Source organism: Gopherus evgoodei, chromosome 1 (genome assembly GCF_007399415.2).
Source record: "Gopherus evgoodei ecotype Sinaloan lineage chromosome 1, rGopEvg1_v1.p, whole genome shotgun sequence".
NCBI lineage: Eukaryota > Metazoa > Chordata > Testudines > Testudinidae > Gopherus > Gopherus evgoodei.
The window spans coordinates 154,959,937-154,973,156 of record NC_044322.1 but is presented as its reverse complement, the minus strand read 5'-3'; the positions used below and the strand labels follow the sequence as shown (position 1 = coordinate 154,973,156).

General features: G+C 42.4%; 1 protein-coding gene across 4 annotated transcripts in view; it reads right to left on the bottom strand.

Annotated features, from left to right (window-relative positions):
- USP9X (ubiquitin specific peptidase 9 X-linked) overlaps positions 1 to 13,220 on the bottom strand; it is a 212,498-nt gene that overhangs the window by 87,993 nt on the left and 111,285 nt on the right. For all 4 annotated transcript variants that reach the window (XM_030576179.1, XM_030576205.1, XM_030576187.1 and 1 more), the window contains 6 exons: positions 12,568 to 12,779; positions 3,641 to 3,881; positions 2,815 to 2,964; positions 2,577 to 2,697; positions 1,470 to 1,600; positions 892 to 1,170 (listed from right to left, as the gene is read on the bottom strand). In XM_030576179.1, coding sequence (XP_030432039.1) covers positions 892 to 1,170; positions 1,470 to 1,600; positions 2,577 to 2,697; positions 2,815 to 2,964; positions 3,641 to 3,881; positions 12,568 to 12,779 — 1,134 coding nt within the window. The remainder of the gene's footprint in view (positions 1 to 891; positions 1,171 to 1,469; positions 1,601 to 2,576; positions 2,698 to 2,814; positions 2,965 to 3,640; positions 3,882 to 12,567; positions 12,780 to 13,220) is intronic.

Below are 13,220 nucleotides of genomic sequence, written 5' to 3'. Positions count from 1 at the left end.
AGCCATAGGAGGCAAGGATCCTTGTAAACACACACAATATATCTGACAAAAAACTTATTTGCCCAAAAAACTCTATATTATCTACATTAGTTATACTAACTACTATTAACCAGCGTAACAAGACATCACAATGTGCAGCATAAGCAGAGACTGGGGTTCAATCCTGCTGTCAAGGGTGGTAAGAAGGAACTGAGTGGTGGTAAGCTCACCGTGCCCTTTAAGCCCTCAGGTGGGGTGCATGGAGGGTGACTAGATGTCCCATTTTTAAATAGACAGTCCCGTTTCTTGGCACTTTTTCTTATATAGGCTTCCATTACCCCTCACCCCCATCCTGTTTTTTCACAGTTCCTATCTGGTTACCCTAGGTGCATGAAGGACATCAGGGTGCAGGTGCAGCCCCATCGGGCACATCTTGCCAGAAGAATCTGATCTTGCATGCAGAGGATGCATATGCACCAAGAGTGGAATTCATGCAGAGAGACATTTGAACTCACAAATACACATAAATGAAGGATCACAGCAGCAAATACCTACTGAGACAAGCTGGAACAGTATTGGAAGTGCTGTTCTTGCAGGAATTCTGTTACTTTCCAGAGTCAGAAAGGAACTGAACTTGCTACAATGGAGGTGCTAGGAATTGGTGAGGCAGAACCTTTTACTATCTCAGATATTTAAAAAAAATGAGGCCTTGGCTACACTGGCGCAGTATTATGAGTTCTTTATGAATCATACATTTGAAATATAGACAGAAGAATTAGTAAAAGTGGTATTATTATAGGAAGGCAGCTTTGCAGACCTGAATGTAAATTACTGCATATTAGTATTTCTATTAAAAAAACATTTTTTGGGGGGTGGTGGAGGGGGTGTTAAAAAAAAGTCAAAGTACATTACCGGTGAGATTGGACTTGTGCCCTCTACAACTGGCTGACAAGCTTCTGCCACAGCTCGAACATGGCCAAAGCCAATTGCTGTTAGCAACAATTTGGCTATTTTTAGAGCATTAAGGTAGGCTCCCCTTCGAGTTTCCATATCTGCATTTGGCAGGAAATTATTTCTCGTCAACATGCTCAATACAAGAGGCAAACCTCCACTTTTTAAGAAGTTATATTGGAAGTCACTGGCATCTTCTCCCAGAGGTGCACTGGCAGGCATTAACAAGGCATAGACTACCTGCAAGAAGGAAATAAAACACGTTAGCAAACACACTAGATAAACTTTTTCTAAACACATACACCAAAAAATGGAAGTACACAGAAGTACGTTTTATACAATGCTTTGATATTTCTCCCCATGCATGCCTCCCACACTTTGTTGCTTTGACAGACATTTTGAACCTTTTTAGTTTTACACCAGAATTTGATCCTGTTCTTCAACTCCACCATAGAAAATGTAACCTTAATGCCAAAAAAAGTTTTAAAATATAACAAGTTTTTTTTTTAAATTTATTTTTGAAGAAAAGCATTACAAACCTCTGTTAGATATAGCACTTGTGAGGCAGAAGGGCCAAAGAAAAGAGAGTCAAGGGATGGACTAAGGCTGCTTTCACCAAGTTTTGCATGGTCTAAGCAAATAGCTCTTAGTTTCTCTACTGTAGTGTTATCTGCAATAAAAACACAATCTCTAAACATTACTGCCATAGTTACCTAAAAAGTCACTGCAATTAATAATTAATACCCATCAACTTGAGAAATTTCAAAGGACATCAGATAAGAAAAGATGCAGGAATTGTAACTGACACAAATTTAGATTCTTCAGAGGTACTGTGTTATATTTATTACCGACAGCACTTAGAAACTCCTCCTATACAGTATAAAAAGGATAAACGGACACAAATCAGATATTAGGAATGGCAATATACAAAAACCTGTAAAACACTTCCACCTCCCTGGACACACAATAGCAGATTTAAAGGTAGCCATCCTGCAGCAAAAAAACTTCAGGACCAGACTTCAAAGAGAAACTGCTGAGCTCCAGTTCATCTACAAATTTGACACCAACAGCTCAGGATTAAACAAAGACTGTGAAGGCCTAAGCCAACTACAAAAGCAGTTTCTCCTCCCTGGGTTTTCACAACTCAACTGCTAGAAGAGGGCCTCATCCTCCCTGACTGAACTAACAGTTATCTCCAGCCTGCTTCTTGCTTGCATATATATACACACCTGCCCCTGGAAATTTCCACTACATGCATCCGACGAAGTGGGTATTCACCCACGAAAACTCATGCTCCAATACGTCTGTTAGTCTATAAGGTGCCACAGGACTCTTTGCTGCTTTTACAGATCCAGACTAACACGGCTACTCCTCTGATATTCCTATACAGTAGTAAGTGTTGCAAAATAATTTTAACACCTTTCCCCATTTTCAAAGCTAAACAGGCACTGACATCTAAAAAACTTTTTAAAATATTTAACTTTATATTATGGACAAGATATAGCAATACAGGAAATAAATGAATGTACTCTCAAGACTACCATACACTAAATTAGTAGGAGGAAGGATTTCAGGAAGGATTCCATTTCCAGAACACAGATGAGACATAACCTCAAAATATAAAAAGATTAATATTATATTCTGACCTGGTGGCATAAGTTTCATAAGGACACGTGCTCCATCCCTAAGAGGTGGCATATTTAGGCTGCTGCCTAAGTCTGCAACTTGCCAAAGAAATGAGATGTATCTAGGATGCAGTGACATGATCTAAAACAAAAATAAAAACTTGTCATGCTATTTCATCAACTGAAACAATTTGTGCTAATATTTACAATGTGTCATTTTTTAACTTCATAAGATTTTTGGACCAATACATATACTTACCACTCCAGGCAAACAGCTTTCAACTTCTGGGTTTGGACCATCACTGTAGTGATTGCCATGGTTGCCCGGAGAGCCAGTTGAAGAGTCAGAAGAACTATCAGGGCTTGAAGGCATATTGGAACTTATTTGTGTAAGCTTGGCTGTAATTAGCTGAAAAATAAATTTGTAGAAGATTAAGTATTAGATATGAAAACTGTAAACTTTAGAACTTCTTATACTAAATGAGCTACTAATACAATATTTCACTAAGTTAGAATGGATCATTTGAAATAAAGTATGCAGTATTGCAGTAATAGTGTTTGTCCCAGGATATTAGAGAGACAATATGTGTTGTCTTCTGTTGGTGAGAGAGACAAGCTTTCAAGCTTACACAGAGCTATTCTTCAGGTCTTGGAAACGTACTCAAGACTCTCATAGCTAAAAATACAATGTGGAACACATTGTTTAGTATATGTAGCAACACATTTCAAGAGACCATTCAAGGTGAAGTGGCCCATTAATACCTCTCCAGTCACTGGTGTGTGAGAAGCTGGGGAACTTTGAGGGAACTGTGAGTTATAGATTGTTGTAGTAATCCATAACAACATTATGGTTTATAATTATAATTGTAATAAGCCTTAATTCTTAAGCACTTTTCCCAGATCTGAAGAAGAGCTCTGTGGAAGCTAGAAAACTTGTCTCTTAACAACAGAAGTTGGTCCAATTCAAGATATTACTTGCCTCTCACATTTCTAATAATGATACTCCTGCTCTCATTCCCCCCCCCCCGCCAATAATTATAGAAGTGGAGTAATATTAACTAATTGACTAAAGTAAAAGCACTTACCGTTTTATCTTTTAGATTTAATTGTCCAATTAACTTCCTATCATCTGCAGGATCTACCAGCTCACCACCAATAAACAGTTCTACTTTTGTATGTGCACTGTTGGCTTTAATACGATTCAGAATACAACGCCGTACAGAACCAATTGTGTCATTTGTGTGAGACCAAATATCCAAGTCTTCTACCTGCCGACCTTGGTTTGGAAAACGAACCACTAGTGTGATATGCTTACCACGAAAAGCTCTGCAAAACAAATGGAGAGTACATTCTAAATAAAGTCATCATTGCCGGAATAAAACAAGTACAACAAAAGTGGTTCTCTTTCGTGCGGGCATTTGTATTTCAACTATTACAGAATGATTTTCTGTAAGTGTTGGAATGTGCAAGCATATGACTATTTTGCACATGCATTGTTGCATGTAAATTGAATATCTGTACAGCTACAAGTCAGAGTGGAAAGTGCACACCCACAAACTTATTGAATAATCAGTTCTACACTTGCGTTTTGAACACACAGAATTTGAAGTAAACCTAAAATAATTGCGTAGTTCAAATTTTGGTTCTCTCTTCACTGTTTGCAATTCTCTGTTCAAATCTTGGAAATAAAATTTCAGTCCTATTGGCTTATTCTATCCAGTTTAGCACTTATATTTTATTGTTTCTGCAACATAAAAGTCAACATGAATTTGCCTTGTTTAATTTTTTGTTGTAATCACTGAATGCTATTAGTATATTAACTAACTTTTGCTCCCACTACTGTAGCAGCATTTCAAACATATGGCAAGGTCATGAGGTTTTAAAGTTTCCTGGCAGCAATGGTGAATAGAAATTTTTTTTTTTTAGTAAACTCAGAACATTCTCACCAGATAATTAAGAAGGATTCTCATAGTGTATTATCTTTAGGAACCTCAATTTATCCTTTACTACTTTCTCAGAATTTCTTGCCTAATTTGTTAATTATTTAAATAAATCTGGAGTGGTTAGTAGTCGTCCCTCCTACTTTGCTCTGCTTGTGACAATTATTTCAACAGCAATAGATTGAATGCACCACCACAAGACTACTGACTATACGATAGAACTAGAAAAATTAGGATTTGAGAAAACCTTTTACCCAAGCACAAACGTCTAAAATAATATCAAAGTGGACATGGAAAATGGTTGCTCACAGAAGTGGAAGGGACCGCGAGAGGTCTTCTAGTCCAGTCCCCTGCACTCAAGGCAGGACGAAATATTATCTAGACTAGTGGTCCGCAAACTTTTCCCATCATTCCCCAAGTCTTACCCATGAGGGAACCTGTCTGCACCCCCACCAGAAATCGTAGTCAGAAGGCATGGCTGGCGCTGCAGTCAAGAGCCGGGACCAGAGCTGCAGTAAGTGCAGGGAGCGGGACTGCAGCTGGAAGCTGGGGAGTGTGATGCTTGGGCCAGAGCTGGGGGCAGAGTGGGGCTGGGTGGCACTCCCACTCCCACCCCTTGGGGGCTGGCCCAGGCCCTGCCACACTTCCCAAAATGTTCCTGTGCGCCCCTCTAGGGCAATGTGCCCTACAGTTTGGGGGCTGCTGATCTAGACCACCCCGACAGGTGTTTGTCTAACCTGCTCTTTAAAAAAAATCTCCAGTGACACAGATTCCACAACCTCCCTAGGCAATACATACCATTGCATAACTACTCTGACAGTTCGGAAGTTTTTCCTAATGTCTAATCTAAACTGCCCTTGCTGTAATTTAAGCCCACTGCTTCTTGTCTTATCCTCAAAGGTCAAAGAGAACAATTTTTCTCCCTCCTGATAGTAACCTTTGATGTACTAGAAACTTATGTCCCCTCTCAGTCTTCTCTTCTCCAGACTAAACAAACCCATTTTTTTCTAATCTTCCCTCATGTTTTCTAGACCTTTAATCATTTTTGTTCCTCTTCTCTGGACTTTCTCCAATTTGTCCACATCTTTCCTGAAATGTGGCATCCAGAATTGGACAACACTCCAGTTGAGGCCTAATCAGCATGGAGAAGAGCGGAAGAACTACTTCTTGTGTCTTGCTTATGACACTCCTGATGATACATCACAGAAAAATGTTTGGGTTTTTTGCAACAGTGTTACAATGTTGCTTCATATTTAACTTGTGATCCACTATGATTCCCAGATCCCTTTCTGCAGTACTCCTTCATAAGTAGTCAGTTCTCATTTTGTATGTGTGTAACCGATTGTTACTTCATAAGTGAAGTGCTTTGCCTTGGTCCTTACTGAATTTCCCATTTTCTTCCGACCATTTCTACAGTTTGTCCAGATCATTCTGAATTTTCATCCTGTCCTCCAAAGTACTTGCAACGCCTCTCATCTTGGTATTGTCCACAACTTTTGTAAGTGTACTCTCTGCGTCATTAAATCATTGATGAAGATATTGAACAGAACTGGACCCAGAACTGATCCCTGCTGGACCCCACTTGATATGTTCTTTCATTCATTATTTTGTGTGTTTGGGGGGGGGGGGGCGGGTTTGGTTTTGTTTTATTTGTTTTTTTAACTTTTGCTCCAGTATAAAACATTCACCTTAGGGTAATCCAAAATGTGGAATGCAAGTATTTTACAGTATCCCTGTAAACATCTCTTGAACTAGAAGGCGGCACTTATGACATCACTAACCACAGTGGTTATTGCAGCAATAGTGGTCATGTCAAGCAGAGGACTGGCTTTCCTCTATGAACTGTATAAAGGATTTGAAGTGGAGGATACTTATAGTAACAGGAAGTTCTTCAAGATGTACCACGTGCGGTATATGGGTAGGGACCCCACAAATGAGCATCAGGCACCTGAATCCAGAGATTTGGCCCACATATCCTCTTGCTCCCACGAGAGGGTATAAGAAACAGTGCAGGCTGATGCCCTCTAAATTCCTTCTCTTACCACAAATCTAATCAGATCTACAGCATAAGGGTCAGAGGGTGTGTACTGGAATGCTGATACCAACCACACATCTCGAAGAACCTCCTGTTTAAGCAACCTCCACTTCTTTGAGTGCTGGTCCCTATGTGTATTCCACATGTGGAAGATTCACAAGCAATTATCAGATCATAAGTGGGTGTGAGGAAGTCTGCAACAAAGATGCATGCAACTCGACAGGAGAGGCTTAGGGCACGGCTACACTGGAAACTTAGAAGCGCTGTCGCAGGAATGCTCCCACAGCAGCACTTTGAAGTGCAAGTGTGGTAGCACGCGAGCGCTGGGAGAGAGCTCTCCCAGTACTCCTGGTAATTCACCTCCACGAGGGGATTAGCTCCTGTTTACACTACAGCTTTAAAGCGCTCAGCCTTGCTGTGCTGTGATTTTTCACCCCCCTGAGCCAGCAGTTTAGAGTGCTATAAAAATGTAAGTGTAGACAAGCCCTTAGACTAGCACATAATGTCTAGCAAATGAGTCTATGGAGGTCCCATAGGTGGCTGCTCTGCATGTCGTGCAGTGGGACCTCCTGCATGGATGCTACCGTGCCGGCCTGTACTCTTGTGGAATGGGCCATTATAGTGACAGAAGGTGGAATGCGTGCTAGTCTGCAGCATTTGATAATTCTGCCATAAACACACTTAGCAATTCTTTAAGAGGATCCTGACCACAGGATCTCTGTTAACTCAACAAATAGTCTTGGAGACTTTCTGATGGACTAGTTTCTTTACAGGTAAAAACCAAGTGCACTCCTGATGTCAAGGAAGTGAAGTCTCTTCTCTTCAGGAGAATTGTGGTATTTCATAAAAAGGACAGGTAAGTGAATACACTGGTTAAGGTAGAATCTGGAAACTACCTTGGGGAGAAGCTTAGGGTGAAGGCAAAGGGACACTCTGTCCCTGTGAAATATCATAATGGGAGGGGAAAGGCGGGGGTGGGGGGTGTCCACCATGATGGCTCTCAGTTCGCTGACCTTCCTGGGCGAAGTCATGGCCACTAGAAATGCCACTTCTATTTGAACCCTTAGCGATATGTTCCATGTCCTATCTATGGAGGTCTAATAAGCTTTGACAGCACGAGGTTCAGATCCTATAGAGGTGTGGGTTTAGTGACTGTCGGAGAGGCATCAATGAAGCCCTTCATGAACCGTGTTGTAGCTGGTTAAGTAAAGACAGACTGTCTATTGGGGGGAAGAAGCTACTAATAGCTACTAGGTGGATCTATAATGAGCTGACAGAGACCAGACTTCCCCCTCCCCCCACACACAATAAGAGACAAGAACTTATCAGGACAAAGCTTAAAAGGGACTAGGAGAGACTGACTGTGCTGCACCGAGGTTGACGAGTGTTTGCATTTAGCCAGATAACAGGATCTGCTCTATTCTTTCCTAACTCTGGGTAAGGATAGCCTGGACCACCAAATAAGAGTTATTTAACCCTGACATCCACCCAAACATGAAGCTGTGAGGTGGAGACAACCCTGGTTGGGGTGTCTAACCCTTCCTTTGTCCTGCAGCAGGAATTCTGGGAAGGGGTGGATCTTGATTGCAGAAACTGACAAGCTCTGGGAACCAAAGCTGCTCGGGCCAGTAGAGCAGTAGGAGAAGGATATTGGCCCTGTCGTAACATATCTTTCTCAGCACTTGCGGAAAAAGGGATGGGAGGGAAGGCATATCTGAAACCGCTCATCCACAACAGTAGAGCACATCATCTTGAGAGTCATGACCTATGGCTCCTCTGGAATAATATAGGGGTAGTTTCTTGTTTGTTTGATACGCAGAAAGGTCCCATATAGATGTGCCCCAAAGCATGAAGAGGTCTGTCAGAAAAGAGTCACAGACTTCCCACTTGTGGCCTGCTGGGAAATGCCTGGGGTTAAGTTGCCTGCTAAGAAGTTGTGGATACCAGAGAAGTATGCGGCCTGGATGGTGATGTGCCTGACGTACAAGCTCTAAAACCTGACTACCTCCAGACAAAGAGAGAGAGAGATCTCACTTCTTGTTTATGTAGACCATAGTGGTGAAATTGTCTGACACTACTTGGATGTGGAGGGAGCGAATGAGCGGAGGGAAGGCCTTGCACACAAGGTGAACTCCCTGCTGTTCCAGGATGTGATATGTAGTCTGGCCTCTTGCCTGGTCCATGTGACTTGTGCAATGTTACAACAGTGGCACTAGGAGCGAGTGGAAACAATCATCCTGGAGTTGATGCAGTCTTTCTTGGGAAAGTAGACCGAACTGAGCTAGGCCTGCGGGCAACATAGATGAAGCCTGGCAAAGGATGATACATAAGTATGCATTGCCATACAACCTAGCAGCAATAGGCACATGCACACTGTAGTGCTTGTTCTGTGGGAAATCAAAGAAATTCAGTCATGCATCATCTGAAATCCTTGCAGGGAGGAAGGCTCTTACATAAATAGAGCCCAACACTGCCCCGACAAAGTTTGTCCGAGGGGGGGCGGGGGAATGATAGACTTCTCTCTGTTCACCCAAACCCTCACGGGTGTGAGGCTTTGAATGAGGTATTAAATAGCCAACTTGACCTCCTGTCAAGAGTGACCTACAAGGAGCTAGCTGTCGAGATATGGAAAAACTATGCGGCCCTGACTTCTCCTCATCTAGGCCACCGCCAGAGAACTCTTCTGTAAACTCTCTGGGTGCTGTTGCTACTCCAAAGATGAGGACCTGGAACTCGAAGTACCCCAGGCCAGTGATAAACCATAGGACCCTGTGGGAGGTCTATATGAAAATATTAACCCTTCACATATAGAGAGCCACAAATCACATTCCTTCCTGAAGAGAGGAGGTTATTGATGTCAACCTGACCATCCTGAATTTCATCTTCCGAGTGAAGACGGGGTGTTGCCAAAGATCCCGAATGGGTCTTCATCCTCAGTCTTTTTGGGGACTAGAAAATAAAACCCTCTTCCTTGATACTAAGGATCTATTCCCCCTCTGTGTAACTCTGCTTCCTGTTGAAGAATTGCTTCATGAGAGTGGTCCATGAAGGGCAATAGGGAACGGAAGGAGATGAACTCTATGGACTATCCCTGATGAATAATTTCCAAGACCCAACAGTCAATCACAATTAACTCCCAGTTGCGGGCAAACAGAATGAGATGGCCTCAAAAGGTGTCAGAAGGAGAAGAAGGTGGCATCAGAGACGGTGAGCTGGTCTTGACTAAAATATCAAAAACAGGTCCTAAACACAGACTGGGAATGGAGCAGTCATGGTAATTGGCAATGTGAAATTGGAAGCCCAGAGAGAAGACCTCTCTCTCCAGGAAGTCCAATCTTTTGGAGCCATTTTCTGTTGGGGTGGTCCTTCAGTATTGAGACATGTTACAGGCTGCTATGGAATGCATCACCAGGAAGTTGGGAGCAAGGTGGGAGAACAGGAATTCAGCTCCCTTTGCTGGAACAAAACAAAACTTCTGAGCCATTTTTGGCCTGGCACACCCCCGTGTTCTACACATCCACACCTATCTTGCCAATTCCAATGACCTTGTTAACTGGATGCAGAACGTCCAATAGTTGGTGATGTGGGTCTTGGATTTCCTCCAGAGATATCTGGACATCACTAGCCATTCTTCAAAGTAAGTGTTGGTATTGTCTGTGGCAGTTTAGTAGGGATGAGGAAGAAGAAGAGACTGCTTCATCTGGGGAAGAAGAGGAGATTCCTGTCAATCTGTGGTTCTGGTTCAACATCTTCCTCCTCCTCATGCATCAGCGGAACCAGTTGTTGGCGAAAGGGAGAGGAGTGGAAAGACTCCTGTATGGGTCCCAGACATCCATACAGAGATCCCACGATGCCCAACAGGGCCAGAAAGAGGAGACAACAATTGGGGGAGGAGGGGCGCATAACATGTGGAACCATTGGTCCCTAGGGAGCTCATTTTCATACAGGTAGTGACCATAAGTCCTGCATCACCTGTCTGGGTTAGGTTCTCACTGCGAAGGAGGGACTGGTTCATTAGATTTGTTCAAATCCAAACACTGCTCCTGCTGTAATGACAAAGCCATCAGCACCAGGGCAAGCCTGCCTGATGGTTGTAAGTGGGATGGTTCCTCGGATACCAAAGTAATATCGTCTTTTGGTGTGGTAACATCCCTCAGGAGCACTGGTCCAGAGGAGACTGCAGGTAATAGAGGAATATACCCTCCGGTGCTGTATAGGTTTCTGTGCACCCTGGCGCATAGGGAGTTCTGACGGTTGACACGGATAGCCTGGTGCATCCATATTGCTAGTCCCCATTGGGTGGACATGTCGGTAGCACAAAGTCTGGAGCTGCACTTGTGGCCAGGATTGGAGGATAACAGCCATCGTGCCTCAGTGCCAGAATCACTGACAAAAACCGGTTACTTGCCTTCTCGTAACTGTTATTCCAGATGTGTTGTTCATGTCAATTCCAATCAGGTGCGTGCATGCCACATGCATGCCAGCCGGAAGATTCTTCCCTTAGCAACTTCTGTAGGGTCGGCATGGGTGCCCCCTGGAGTTGCCCCTTCCTTGCACTCAATATAGGGCCCTGCCGACTCCCCACCCCCTTAGTTCCTTCTTACCACCAGTGACGGGTAGCTGGAACAAACTGTTGCTCTTGCTTTGCAAGTGTGTTTGGGCAGTGTCTACTCTGTGTTTATAGCTTCTAGTTTTAGCTAGTTAATAGTTGCCAGGGTTCAAGCTCCATGAGGACTGTGGAACATTTTTGCCTAAGTGACCATCACTCTTCCTCTCAGTGGTGCCTCGGGGAAAGCCATCAGAAGGAGAAGTTCAGAATTTGCAATGGGTTCCGTCCTAGGACCTTCCAGGACCGAGGTCAAAGATCCTTCTTCCTATACACCTCAACAGGCTCGGGAAGGAGTCTCTCTCTTATGGACAGTCTTTGACCCCATGAAAATGTCCCTTATTCTCATAGGAAGCCCTCGTGGAAGAGTCTTTGGGCGGAGACACCCACAGCTCTGCTCCTGCTCAGAAGGGCGGGCACTGCTTGTTTGGTGAGGCCAATGTATGGGATGCGTGTCTTCCTGGCCCAGACAGGAGAGAGGCTTCATAGCCTTCTCCATTAAGTGTTTTCTCAGGCAAACCTCACGACCTTTGCAAGTTCTTGGTGGAAATGAGCAACGAATACTGCCGAAATAACAGTCTCACTCAGACAGCAGAAGTAGCATTGGTGTTCATCACTGATGGAGAAGGGTCTAGGGCAGGAGATGCAGTTTTTGAAGCCCAGGAGTCTGGGCATAGTCTCCAATCCGGGGAAACAAACTATACTAACTACACTAAGACTAACTGAATTAAGCTAAAGAACAATTTACAATCTTATTTACAGGTTTTCTGAAAGGCTGAAACAAGAGAGGACACTGGATTCTGACTCAGACCATGTGACAGCAAGCGAGAGGGCATCAATTCACACTGTTTCTCATACCCTCGTTTGGGAGCATGAGGAGATCTACTGTGTATATGCAGGCCAATGGACACTGCTTATTAAAATCTCCAGACTGAAGCACATGATGTGCATGTGTATTGTGTGGAATACACATACAGGCCAACACTTAAAACAAGAATTCTTTTTTCTTCAATACAAAAATTGAATATTTTTTAAATAAAAGGAAATACAGTAAAAAAAAATATACTTTAATGACACTATATGTCAACTATAGTACCAAGTGCCAGAAGTTCAAATTTAATTCTAGTTCTGTTAACCAATTAGCTCCTACCTGTATGTGGACGCTTATCTACCTCACAAAGGAGTTGTGAAAGTTAGTTATTTAGAATGCCTTAGAAGTGCATTACATTAATTTAAAGGTGTTTTTGAAGGAAGTTAAATGTTATTTGTTCAATAGCAGTTTGTAATATTCACTTAGGATAACTGCTACAGGATTTTTTTTAATAAACTGGTAAAGGAAGTTAAATTAATTTTTAAACTAAAAAAACATTTTCCACTGCTAAGATCACTTTAATGAAGATGAATCATAGTAATTCTGAGTTCTTCACAAACCTTGACATAGGTAGAATTGTTCTCTCTTCATGGTAATCACTGTCACATTCATTTATATACTCCCTTAAAACAGTCAATACTCGCACCATTCGTATTGCTTCTTGCCTTGCACAATTAATACTGTCTTTATCTCCGTCCAAAACACACAGTGTATCATAGGAGGCCTTCAAACGATCAAAGCAGGATTGAATGAAGTCTTCATGGATCACTACCTAATGTAACGTACAAGAGAAATTGGGCCAAATTACAAAATATTACATAGCCTCCTTTCAGCTGCAGAATCAAACAAACATGCTATAAAATCTTAATTGAAAACCAAATCTTTACTCAAGACTATACATAACTTTGGTTTTCTCCACACTAACATTACAGTTGATAACTGAATCTAATAGAGTATACTTTTTTTTTTTTTTTAAATTATCAGTGCTAACTCTACAACGTGTGCAGGGTACAAACCTTGCCCCTCATCCCACCGACTTGAACCAAAGAGCTGCAATGTAAGCAAAATGTAGCTCTGTGAAGGATACTAAATTGGACTATTCTTTCATTTAATTGCTGCTTGCCACAGACTATAATATGGAATATTTACATATCCATCTGTGAGGTAGTACCTGTATCTTTAGACTGTATTTTGCAGACTGCTGGTTTTGAGG